General features: G+C 40.1%; 1 protein-coding gene across 5 annotated transcripts; it reads left to right on the top strand.

Moving 5' to 3' along the window:
- Positions 1-344: 344 nt before the first annotated feature.
- slc35a3b (solute carrier family 35 member A3b) lies at positions 345-12720 on the top strand. 5 transcript variants are annotated; one of them, XR_005609142.1, is made up of 8 exons: positions 345-552; positions 5784-5995; positions 6132-6286; positions 8272-8394; positions 8552-8726; positions 9698-10058; positions 10344-10554; positions 11355-12720. XR_005609142.1 is itself a non-coding variant. In XM_031740021.2 (8 exons), exons 2-8 carry the CDS (start codon positions 5803-5805, stop codon positions 11446-11448), a joined length of 993 nt encoding a protein of 330 aa, XP_031595881.1. In that variant the 5' UTR covers positions 345-552; positions 5784-5802; the 3' UTR covers positions 11449-12720. The 5 variants fall into 5 exon arrangements, 4 of the variants coding, with proteins under 4 accessions (XP_031595881.1, XP_039458649.1, XP_039458650.1 ...); XM_031740021.2 differs by lacking the exon at positions 10344-10554 and having other exon boundaries at positions 9698-9816; positions 9925-10058; XM_039602715.1 differs by having other exon boundaries at positions 10344-12720.
- Positions 12721-12873: the final 153 nt, after the last annotated feature.

The raw sequence follows: 12873 nt of genomic DNA on the forward strand, positions 1-12873 counted from the left end.
AATATCTGAATTATTATTTTTACAGCCCAGTAAATGTCAGCAGTTAGCTCTTGAATCACAGGGAGACTTGAAGTGCTTTAAAGGACTATTCCAGCGAAATATGGTGTAAAGCTGTGCATGTGAATATCGTTTTAGTGATTAGCCTTTGTTAGGGATATTTATTACATTTTATTATGTATATTTAAAAAAAATCTATTACATATGTTGAGGACAAAAGAGGGGCCTTTGGTGTGAAACTGCTGCCCCCTCGGTGTATTCTTGTTTACTTTGTCATATTTCAGCAGGTGTCACCAAACTTCTAAACTGAGTCCTCCTCAGCTACACGTGGGTTCATTCATTGAGTGTAGCCTCCAGAGGAGGAGGCAACGCGTCTGCTATATGCGCAAAGACCAAAAGCGTGCCTTAAATTACAGCTGAGACAGCTATGCTGACTGTTAGTTTAACGCCATGAGATTCAATCTTTAGTAAAGAGAAAAGCGAGGACAGGACCATCAAGTGAGCGGGCGCCCACATCCTGTCATCTACGCCTTAAGCTGGGCTCCAGACCCACAGGTAAGTTTCCCCGAGATAAGAATTTGCTTTTTAAAAAAAGCCTGTTAAACATCCGATTGTCTGCGGAGACATCTTTTGTGGCTAACTTTAACAGTGAACACCCTCTGCTTCCTTTTTAAATCTGTGAAGATGCCTTCAAAGACACCGTGTTTCACTATCAGCAACATTTTGGGAACAATAACCAGCACAGACGTCTTTAAACAACAGGGCATTCACTCACTCAAACTTTCAAACCTTCCCTTCACTTGTGGGTTTGCCCTCTATCAGATCCGCATCCTTATGAGTGTGATATTTGCTCAGCTCAATTACCGACAAACCACACTATTACAAGTTTCCTGGTGATGGAGGTCAGCTCTGCTCCACGTCACTATGTGTTACATTACTCCGTTTCTCAAGATATCAGCAGAGCAAAGCTCCACTTTAGACTTTATCTCTTCACATTGACTTGGAAGTTCTGCCAGTGCTGTGCTACCCTGTCCTGCTGTAGTGAATTCTCTGAAAATCTAAAAACCCCCAAATGTGGCACAGAGTCTCTGAACACTGGCCCCTTGAGCGGGAGTAGTGCGTCGGCAGTTTTGGAGTGTGTTTGTTACCAACGTCAGAAACAAATATAACCGGTTTGTGGGTCTCTTTTCCTGGTGCTGTTGTCGCTCCCGCGGACAGTCCCTGAAGTGGGAGCGAGTGTTGAAAGGAATTAAAAGTGTCCACTGTCTGTGCTTTTTCGTGCTTTATTTTTTCTGATTCTTTCCTGCTTTCCCCGGTGAAGTCCCCTGTCGCTCATCAACCAATCAGCACTCAGACAGACGCATAGATCATTCGCATCCAGAACTGTGCGGTTGCGATATTCGCTCCCCAAACGAAAACGCGCACGCACGTCATAAACTGATAATGTGTCTTGAAAAAGTTAAAAGTGTAAACTGCTCAGTTTGTAACTTGATCTCAATGCTGAGCTGAATCTGACTGTTTTGCGACAGCTTGATACTCATTGATACACAATGAGATGCTCTCTATGGCAGAGAAGAGCTGTTCATAAACTCATTTCAAGGGGAAGGCAAAAGATTTCCTGTTCTCCAATGTGAATCTGCGTGGGTTGGTGATAAGTCTGTGACAAATTAACGTTGATGTCTCATTATTCGGTTGCAGATAACTTTAAATATCTTTTTTTTTAACTGTAGTAAATGTGTCTTGATGCATTCTCAATCATCCAGGAAAGTAAATCTCCAAAAGTTGAATCTGTTCATCTGGACGTAGCGTTTTGTGGGAGAAACGTTTCGTCACTCATCCAAGTGACTTCTTCAGTCTCAGCTGACTGCAGGTTTCCCCAAACCTTATAAACAGTACATTTGAAACCAGCCCACTGAAGGAACAATGGGCTGTGAGGTCAGTTCCTTAATCATAATTATGGAACTGACCTCACAGCCCATTGTTCCTTCAGTGGGCTGGTTTCAGTCATTATGCAAATGTACTGTTTATAAGGTTTGGGGAAACCTGCAGTCAGCTGAGACTGAAGAAGTCACTTGGATGAGTGACGAAACGTTTCTCCCACAAAACGCTACGTCCAGATGAACAGATTCAACTTTTGGAGATGTAGTAAATGTGTTTCATTTATGAATTTGTATTTCTAAATAGTCTCATCTACTGTATATTTACCAGCTGTGATAGCAATGTTGGTCTTTTCACATTCCCAATCTGTATGTGTGCTAAAGCACTTAAAACTTCCTGGTGTACTTCCTGTTACAGTAGCTGTCACCAGGGTATCGTTAGTTACGGGTACTCTGACATGTGTTTACAGTACTGTACAAAAGTCTTGAGTCACTGCCCATTTCTATATATTTTGCTTCCAAGGAACCAGAGTTTATTCTAACTTTTAAAGGGTCCTTGAACAGCAGATCTCCAGGCTTTCTGAAGGTCTTTCAACATTCATCTTTTTATTTTCAGAGAAATTGGTTTGTTAAGTCACTTTACACTAACCTATGAATGATTCAAGCATAAAGAGGCACCTAAGTTTAAGGATGAACCAGTGTTGTATCTACACGTAACAGATAATGTAGAAAAGAACCAACTTTAAATTGTATCTTTAGGCATCCCCTTTAAAAAAAGTCAACATTTTTAATTGAATCTGTGAAAAATACCAAAGATTGCACAGTTTGACAGAAATAAAATAATATTTTTGTACCAATAAGGTGATTCCCAAAGAACTATAAGCTGAAAACTTGGGATATCTCAACATGGTGTACAGCGTGTTCTTAGAAAAATGTGAGGAGATCAAACAAGTGGAGGACAAAAGAAAAAGTGTCCGCCCTGAAAAACTATCCCGCAGATCATCAGTAGAGATTCATGTCATTAAGAAACAGGAAAATCCAGCAAAGACCTCAAACAGGACCTGCAAGATGCATCTGGCCCTTCAGCTGATCCAACTGTTCACTGAAGCCTCATCAGTAAAATTTAAATATTTGGTTTAAATGATCATCAAGGAGGAGAAGGTCTGAAGAGACTGTAAGGCTCTGTTGGGAATCAAGCTAGTAAGAAGTGTACAAGCTCTCTTTTTGCCTTATATGCTATGCTGTATGTTCTGGTATGTTTGCATCTTTCAATAAATCCTTGGCCCTAGTTCCCATTTTCTATATAAAACACAAAAAATTAAGTGTGACTCAAGACTTTTGCACAGTACTGTAAGTTTGTCTGTGGGCAGAATTTGCATCTCCTCCAAACTGCAAAGCAAAATGCACTCAGAAACATTTACAGGTGTGTAGTTTTGGTCAGAATAAAAGTTGACGTCTGAAGGTTGGAAGAGTCCGAGTCACTCTTTGCCTCAGCCTCCTATTCTTTATCATTCTTTGTGTATTTCTTGCCATCCATATGAGATGTAGACATACAACATTACAAAGATGAGGGGTAGCGCAGAGAGACAGATAACAATTCAAGCTGATATTTATGAAGCACCTAGAAAACATGCAAATTTAATTCAAAGGGGCTTGAGCCAACCAGCTGTTTCACATCCAGAACCTTCCTGCTGCTGTGAGGCAACAGCGCTAACCACTGCACCACCAGCCAGCAGTTCAATATTATTTGCATGTAACAAAATGCCGGAAAGATGAACTGTTCATGGTAATTACACTATAGTTTTGTGTAAGTCATTCACGTATTCGAATTAAAATTTAGTATGACTTAGTGGAGAACAGTTTTCTTTATCTAGGTAAAAGTTTGGCTTTAAATTGGTTTGCATATAGAAATATAACCTTTCTTTACATCTTTTAAACCTTCAGCAGTAAAAGTGAGACATTTTTAAGGTTGGAATACTACTGATGTTACTAATTTGAATGTGACACAATCACATACTGTATACTGTCCATTTTCTTTTCATTCATATGTAGGTCAAGCCTAAGCATATTAACATGTGTAATATTCGGGCTGGCACAGTGCTGCGGTGGTTAGCATTGTCACCTCACAGCAACATGGTCCTGGGTTTGAATGCACCAGCTAGTTGGTGCTCTTTTGTGTGGAGTTTGCACACTATCCCGTGTCTCAGTGGGTTTTCTCCAGGTACCCACAGTCTGAGGACATGCATGTTAGCTTTACTAGTGATTCTAAAGTGGCCATAGATGCCATCGGGAGTGTGAAGAGGACCATCAGTTAAGAAAGTGGATGGATGGACGTGAATAAGCAAGGGCACAGATGACACTACCTAAAAAAAAGAAGAAGTTTGAAATATACTTGGAGAGAGTTGGCAGAGTGTGCTGGGTGTAGACGCTGCAGTCTGTAAGGAGGGCACTCACACACAATGACGCACACAGAAACAGAGAGGGACTGTGCAGCCGTGCCCCTCTGCTAAGCACAGCTCCTACATAAAGAGGACACTGTGCTGAAAACACCGCACCTCTTTTTCTGTCACCACTTCATGGCCTTCATCTTGCCTAGTTGTACATCCCTTTTTAAAAAATTAATAGATTTTTTTTTTTTTTTTTTTTACTAAATTGCTGTTCAAATACAGCACATATAAATGCTTTACAGCATAACAGAGTCACAAGTTTGCTCTGACATTACTTTTACTCGAGGTCCGTTTGTTTGAGATGATGTCATGAATCCGTAAGAACAAGAAGGAACTGTAAACTGTGTGTGAGTCAGATTCAATGTGCGTAATTGTCTGAAGATAGTGGAGATACAGAGACCTCGCTGTTAAGAGGGACTAACTAATAATCATGCTGTGCAAACAGTCCACCTGAGCCGATCCCACACTTTCACCTTGTGAGAAAATGAGCACGATTCCTCAGTTCCTCCTACTACTTAAGGTGGGCTGACTCTTTGAGTCTTAAAGTGACATCACTGCATACGTTACATCTTTTAAAAGTTATGCCTTCTGTTTGGAAGAAGGTTTTTAAATTTGGGGCCATGTGGGTGATGTGATGAAGGTAAGTGGACGATGCCTTAATTTGGAAATAAAAGATAAAAGAATGAAGACTGTTTCTCTTCAGACGTCCCAGATGCCAGAGTCAGGAGACGGGTTAGTAATTGTCTCATCACTGTCAGCTTAAGGTTCACAGGTGCATAATTCACTCATGTATAAAATCCTTCCTAATTTTAACTGAATTATTTGTTTAAATTTTAGGACTTTACAGTTTGCTGTGCTTTTTCATCTTTAAGCCACAAACCTCTGACAAGTTTAGACGAGAAATGATTTGTAGTTTTTATAAATGACATCTGTGACAGCTGCCATCAAATGTTATTAGAAGTCCGGTGCCAGTGTAGATAAGTAGTGCACAGCTATGTCATTAACCAGGGCAGATGGAGGCTAGGGTTTTCCAGCTGGTTGCTTAACAGTTTCAGCAGTGGTTGACCGACATGTTCCTCTCCTGCACTAAATCTGCACTTGTCTTGCTGGAGGACAGATTTCCAATAACAAGACAAAGGAAAGGTGACAGCTGTTTCCGAAATGTTCCCCATTACTTTTTACTGTTAGACTGTGTCTGTGAAGGACCAGTCACAGCGTGTTAATCCTCAGTCTCTTCCACTGTTGTCTCTTGCATTTCTGCAACTTATTAAGGATGTTGTGTTCGAGGCAGAAGTCAATTTCTAGCTCAAGGACACTGCAGCAGCCTTGCTCAGCGTGTAAGGACGCTCTCTGTGAGTCCTTATGTTTGTGTGAACAAACTGAATGAACCTTTCAGTTCACTCTTCGTTTTTTCATTTTCTTCCTGTCCATCCTAAAAGGCTCCTTCACTGTCTCTCTGCAGAGTCAAACATTCCTCCACAATGGCGCTTTCCTCCGGGCTAAAATACGTGTCTCTGGGGGTTCTGGTGCTGCAAACCACCCTGCTGGTTCTCACCATGCGCTACTCCCGTACCCTGAAGGAGGACGGCCCTCGCTACCTCGCCTCCTCTGCCGTGGTGTCAGCTGAAGTGCTCAAGATTTTTACATGCACTCTCCTCGTCTTCAGCGAGAACAGTGAGTAAGGAGGAAAATCAGTTTTGGACCCTACTTGGGTAGAAAATCCTATATACCTGCTCCCCAGGCTCGTTAATAAACTTCACAGGTGGTTCTCAGGTTGAATTACTGACAGTGCTCTCTCTGTTTCTCTCAGATTTCAGCTTGAGGGCAATGTATGAGCTGCTGAACGAGGAGATTCTGAACAAGCCTGTGGAGCTCGTGAAGCTGGCCATTCCTGCAGGGATCTACACTCTGCAGAACAATCTGCTCTATGTTGCCCTGTCCAACCTGGACGCAGCCACCTATCAGGTTACATACAAATGAATGGATGTGCTTGTTCAGGCTCACTGAGTTTGTGTGTGTGAACTGGTTTCTTTATGGTTTCACTTGGCTGGTGTGTGTTGGTGTACATTTCTGAATTCACGATGTACAGTGGATATCCTGGTAAATATTTACCCAAATCTATCTCATAAAATAATCTCTAAAACAACAGATGTCATCTGTTCTCATCTCATAAGGCTTGTTTGATTAATTTAAGTGGTACTAAAGCTATACCCTCTGCTGTATTCTGTAAATATTAAAGGGGAAAATGCTAGTTTTTGAGCCTAGAACATCATGGAGTTGAAGTTTTGGAACACTGGAAAAAATCATAAAATATATAAAATATTTTTGTTTAAATTAAAGCTTCAAATCCTTCATTTTTAAAATGATATTTTTATAAATAACATTTATAATTGGATGAGAACAAACTCTATAGTGATCTAAAATAACAATAAACAAAAGAAGATACTTTGGAAAACAATTCAAACTGACTGAAGCTGTTTTTATGAACTTGGAAAATTAATATAAAATTTAAAAAAAAAATACTAGCCGGCAAAAAGGCCATGTTCACTTTTCCTCTTTGTCACAAAGTAACCATTTTCAAATGAACACCAAGATTTATACGTTCATAACATCCAGTTCCAGTTTCTGTCCTTTTTCACATATACTCAGGTCTTTACAGAAATGAATAACACAATAACATTTGATCAGCATTTCTTAAGTAGAATTGTGAGACTATTATTACCCTATATAGTAGATAGTACCCATTTGTCCTTAAGCGCTAAAAAACCTGAAGAAGAAAGTAAATAAGAGGCACTTGGGAACATTTAAGACCATCCTTTTAACAGCGGCTCAGTGACACGAAATCTTGCAAATGAAGCTGTCCCAACAGGAATGAAGCACAACAAGTTCCATGTATATTTCAGTTACGGGAGTGCAAACACCGTGTCCTCTTATCTATCACAGATAAGATTCTTAGAAATGGCTTTTCTCTTCCATGTTTAACCCTTGTGTGGTGTTCGTATTTTTGTTACTCAGCCAGTGTTCATAGGTCTGGTGGACCCGCTAGAGTTTTGGCTTTCCAATTAACACTATCAAACAATTTTATGTTAAATTACTCAACAGATGTTTACTTCATCCCAATTACGAGCCATGTGAACAGCAAACATGGTTAATTTTTTCCCTTTACCTTTGTTCCATCACATTTATGAATTAATGTGCTTCTCGTTTTTTTTTTTTTTTTTAAATAAAATGTTATAGAAAAAAAAATAAAATCAGTTATTATCAAGTGTACATATCTTTATACCATATTTTGCAGGTTTTGATGGTATATACTGCCTAAAGGGGCAGCGGCCTCTAAATGGCATGGTTCTCACAGACCCGAACACCATACAAGGGTTAAAACAGATCTGTCCTGACCCCGGCACAATGGGCTGCTGAATGAAAGGCATCAAAGTACAGATGAGGAAATAGAATACAATAGATGTTCCAAAAGAACGAGAAGTAACTGAAAAGAAGATTTCTGGATATGACTGCATTTTCTGTAACTGTGGCATTTCTATACTACCCATTAATATGTGTTAAATAATAAATAAATAAAGTTTGTCTTTGTAACACTCTGAAAAACATTTGAAGAGCACAATAAAAGATAGGAAAATATGATTGTAGCATAAAATATAATTTGGGCCACAGTCAAAATTAAAAAGAGAGAGTGTAAATAACAAGAAAAATTAAAAATGGCAGAGAAAAAATTGAAAGCAACAGGGTGTTATTTAAGAAAAATGAGGAGCATAGGTAGCAGCTCAATGTGATCAACATTGATCAACTCTGCTGTAATTCAGACGGGAGCCAGGCCAGCCTGTGGCTCAGATATAACAAGCAGAAGCTTTATATCAATTTTTATGTGCTGTAGCGAGGATGGGAGTAATCCATCATTTACTTAAAGCATCACTTGTGTTTTTTGTGTCCAACAGGTCACGTACCAGTTGAAGATCCTCACCACAGCTCTGTTCTCTGTCTCCATGCTCGGGAAAGAGTTGGGCTGCTACCAGTGGCTCTCCCTGCTCTTCCTCATGGCCGGGATCACTCTGGTGCAGGTAACAGTGCTCGCCGTCACCACAATTATTACTAATGTTTCATTTCTACCTTTCTAACGTTGTTTTTGTGAAATGAGTCTCAGTGTATTTACTAATCATGTGTTTTGATAAAAGCCTATGCCTTTGCACACACTCATCAGTGTTTCAACCTCCACAGTGGCCCGTCGAGTCTCTGGGCGACTCTGAACAGAATGTAATGTCTGCAGGCTCGCAGTTTGTGGGCCTGATGGCCGTGCTGATGGCCTGTGTGTCCAGTGGTTTTGCTGGAGTTTACTTTGAGAAGATCCTCAAAGAGGCAAGCCAGGGTCTGTGGCTTCGTAATATACAGCTGGGTGAGTGGCTATACCTCCATTTGTATGACAGACTGAGCGAGGAATGTATGGTTTCTTACAAACAAAAGTTTTCTCAGGATGTTATGCAGTTCCTATGAAAAAGTACACAAGGTAATTTAACAGCTTGCAGAACCACCTTTAACAGTAAGAACTTGTAGCACTCGTTTTCTTAATGACTTTATTAGTCTCTCACATTGTTGTAGAGGAATTTTCACTCTGTCTTACAGTGTAGCTTAAGTTCATCGAAGTTTGCAGACAGTCATTCATGCACAACTCCTGCAGCACTTCAGGCAGGTTGAGGTCTGGATTTCTTTTATTTTTCAGATGTTCTGTTGTAGATTTGCTGCTGTGCTAGGGATTGTTTAGCTGTCAGACAGATGGGGTTGCATTTGACTCTAGAATACTGCGATATGTAGAGGAGTTCATGACTACGATGTATCCAACAATAACATGTCTCTAAATAAAACTAAAGAGAGACTATAATATGAACTTTTGAAATGGCCTGGCAATGCTGTTAAATTCAGTACAAAATTAAATAAGAGCTGTATGCATGCAAAATGGCGCAACATGCAAGACTTCTCTGAATCTAATTTAACATAATTTAACTGTTGAAATTCAGTCAGGGAAAATTTCATTTTATACCAGGGGTTTCTACAGAGTTTGGACAGCATTTCGTTTACAAGCCTCAGGCTCCATTGGTAACTTAATGTCCTAACAGAAGGACATGTTCAGCAATAACAATAAGTCTAAATAACTGGGTCACGTTTAAACACTGCGCTAATCTGTAGCAGAAAGACAGTGTGTTCCTCCTTTGTTGTGTAGCCATATATGTATATATATATATATATATGGCTACAGATTATTTCCTTTTGTTCTTTTTGCCTTATATTGCTCAGTAGTTAAAACACCACCTTTGTCTTATTTGTCCCAGCAAGGACCTGACCTTTATCACTTTTTCTTGTCTCTTTCAGGTTTGTTTAGCTTTGTGTTTGGCTTCATAGGCATGATGGTGTATGATGGCGAAAGTGTCAAGCAGGCGGGGATTTTCCAGGGATACAACATTATTACCTGCATAGTTGTTGTCTTACAGGTTGTGCAATGGTGTTTCACTACAGTGCATCATTTGACTTCCATGAGTTTTATGGCAGCATTTGTGGAGTTGTTCATGTCTGCCTTTGTGTTGTTTGCATGTCGTCAGGCTCTCGGCGGGCTGATCGTGGCTGTAGTCATTAAATATGCTGACAACATCCTCAAAGGATTTGCCACCTCACTATCAATCATAGTGTCTACACTCATTTCGTATTTCCTGTTGAAGGACTTTAATCCCACAAGGTAAACACAAGCACGCTTATGCTTAATAATTTTTTTTTTTCATTTGCTAACACTTTATGAGTGGAAAACATGGTATTCTTGTTTGTGTCTGTGTGTGTGTGGGGGGGGGGGGGGGTGAAAGGCTGAAATACATTTAGGTCCTTAACTTTTGGACAAACTTTTTTTCCATATTTATTATATTTAAATGTTTCAGATCATCAAACAAATTTTAGAATTAGAAAAGATAAGCCAAGTAAATAACTGGGTTAGTTATTATAACGTAATAAGATGTTGTGCTGCCTTCAGCAGAAGCAATCTCCAAGAACTGCAAGACATGGTGATGCTGCATGAGCCGAGAAACCTTGAGCTTCAGGGCATAAACTGATGGCCGGATATTCTTCTTCGGGATTTTATAGTACAGAGCAGAATTCATGGTTCCATCAATTACAGCAAGTTGTCCAATTCCTGAAGCAGAAAAACAGCTCCCGAACATTACCACCACCATGTTTGACTGCTGGTATGAAATTCTTTAAGGAGATGCTGTGTAACAGGATGTAACAGGAATGGCTGGTGTCCTGCAAGTTTTAGATGTGTCCTTGATCCAACACAGCTGATTTAAATGGCTAAATTACCCCCTCAACATGTCTTGAAGTTCTCCAGAGGCCTGGTAATGAACTAATCATTAAAACCTGCAGGACATCAGCACTTGAGGCCTGGAGTTGTCGACCCCTGCTTTAGATGGTGTTCTAGGTTCATTTGTGCCCATTGATCACCTTGGAGTAATTTTGGCAGGTTAGCTGCTGCTGAGAAGATTCACCACTGTTACAAGTTTTCTCCATTTGTGGATAATGACTCTCACCGTGGTTCACTGAAGTCTTAAAGCCTTAGAAATAGCTTTGTAACCCCTTTCCAGACTGATAGATGTCAATGACTTTGCTTCTCACCGGGCTTTTTGAGATCTTTTAGCCTACTTCACTTTGTCAGACACCTTCAGTTTAAGGGATTTCTCACTTCACAGGTGTGGCAGTAATCACGCCTGTGTGTGACTACTGAACCTGTCAGCTTTCCAAAAACAATTAGGTAAATCAGATTTAAGTCATGTCATAACAAGAAAGAAGTCACGAAGGGGACAACTGTTTCACTGCACTGTAGTAAACTTGCTATCTTCTAATCAGCAACAATTGTTTTGAAAGGCAGTGTCATCAAAATCTTGGCAAAGCACACACTAGTATCGAAAGTTGATAACTGTCATACACACAAGGGGCCTCAAGTGTTGTGCTTCCAACCTAATGCATTTTCTTTTTCTCTGTCTCTCAGTGTATTTTTTCTAGGTGCAGTACTGGTTATTGCCGCCACATTTCTTTACGGCTATGAGCAGAAACCTGCCAGCAGCAGCACCAACAAAGTGTAATCAGAGACTTGCGTGAATTGTGGCTCTACGAACTGTGACCGGGAATTTCCTATATGAAAAATTTCATTACCGAAAAAGTAACAACAAGTTACTGGCAAATACAGTCTTTTGGAAGTGGGCCTTCTCTGAAAAAGTGCACAATGGATGATAGCAGTGACTCATGTGAAATACATCTGATAGTAAAGCTATTGTTTTGAGCATGTCAGGTTAACTCAACAGCACAGAAAAGCAAACAGTGTAAGGCGAACAGAAGGACATCATAAGCAAACCTTATCCTTGCTGGCAAACTAATGTGAAACTAGTTAATGTGTGTCAGTATTAGAACTGTGACGTTCCACTTGAAGAGGTACAGGTGCCGCATTTAAGCTTTGGGGTTCTAAGCACAACAGCATATTGCACTTACTAGATCCCCACAAGTACCTGCTAAAATAATATAAGATATCAGATGTCTATAATCTGTCTGGATCCTTTTCATCAGCATTCGCATCTTAGGCCATGGACAAAGATCTGGAAACTGAATCTCTGCAGAACTGGAAATCAGGTTGTGCTGGAACTGTTGTGACTGCGAATATACACTCAGCGGCTAGTTCATGAGTTACAGCATGCTAATGTCCAAGTTGAACCCCCGTTTGTATTCAGAACTACTTTAATTCTTCTTGGCATGGATTCAACAAGTTAATGGAAACATTCACACAGCTACTGTGGATTTGTCAACTGCACATCCATGACGTGAATCTCCTGTTCCACCACACTGCACAGGTGCTCTATTGGACTGAGATCCGGTGAGTCTGGAGGCTGTTTGAGGACAGTGAACTGTCATGTTCAAAAAACCAGTTTGACATGATTCTCGCTTCATGATATTGTCAATTATCCTGTTGGAAGCATCCAAAGATGGGTCATAAAGATATAGACAGGTTTGGCAACAATACTCAGGGCTGTCATACACCCAATTGCTTGTGTTCTGCTTAAAGTGTGCCAGGAAAATACCTGTAAAACTATCATGTATTAACTGTAATCTCAGTGTCTTAGCTGACAGCAGGTTCGACGTGTTATGCATTCAGAGATGTTCTTCTGCCTACCTTGATTGTAACAAGTGTATATTTGAGTTGCTGTAGTCATCCTGTCAGTTCAAAGCAGTCTGATCATTCTCTTCTGACCTCAACAGGGCATTTTCACTAGCGTGAACTGTTTTTTACCTGTTTGGATCATTCTTTATGAACTGTAGAGATAGTTGTGTGTGAAAATAGACCAGCAGTTTCTGAATTACTCAGACCAGCCTGTTCAAATTCAATGAAATCACTTTTCTTCCACATTCTGACACTCAGTTTTCAGCAGCTCATCCTGACTATGTCTATATGTCTAAATGAGCTGAGTTGCTGCGATGTGATTGGATGATCGTAGATATCCAATGAGCAGTCCAACAGG

This window comes from Oreochromis aureus, linkage group 18 (assembly GCF_013358895.1).
Source record: "Oreochromis aureus strain Israel breed Guangdong linkage group 18, ZZ_aureus, whole genome shotgun sequence".
NCBI classification, from domain to species: domain Eukaryota; kingdom Metazoa; phylum Chordata; class Actinopteri; order Cichliformes; family Cichlidae; genus Oreochromis; species Oreochromis aureus.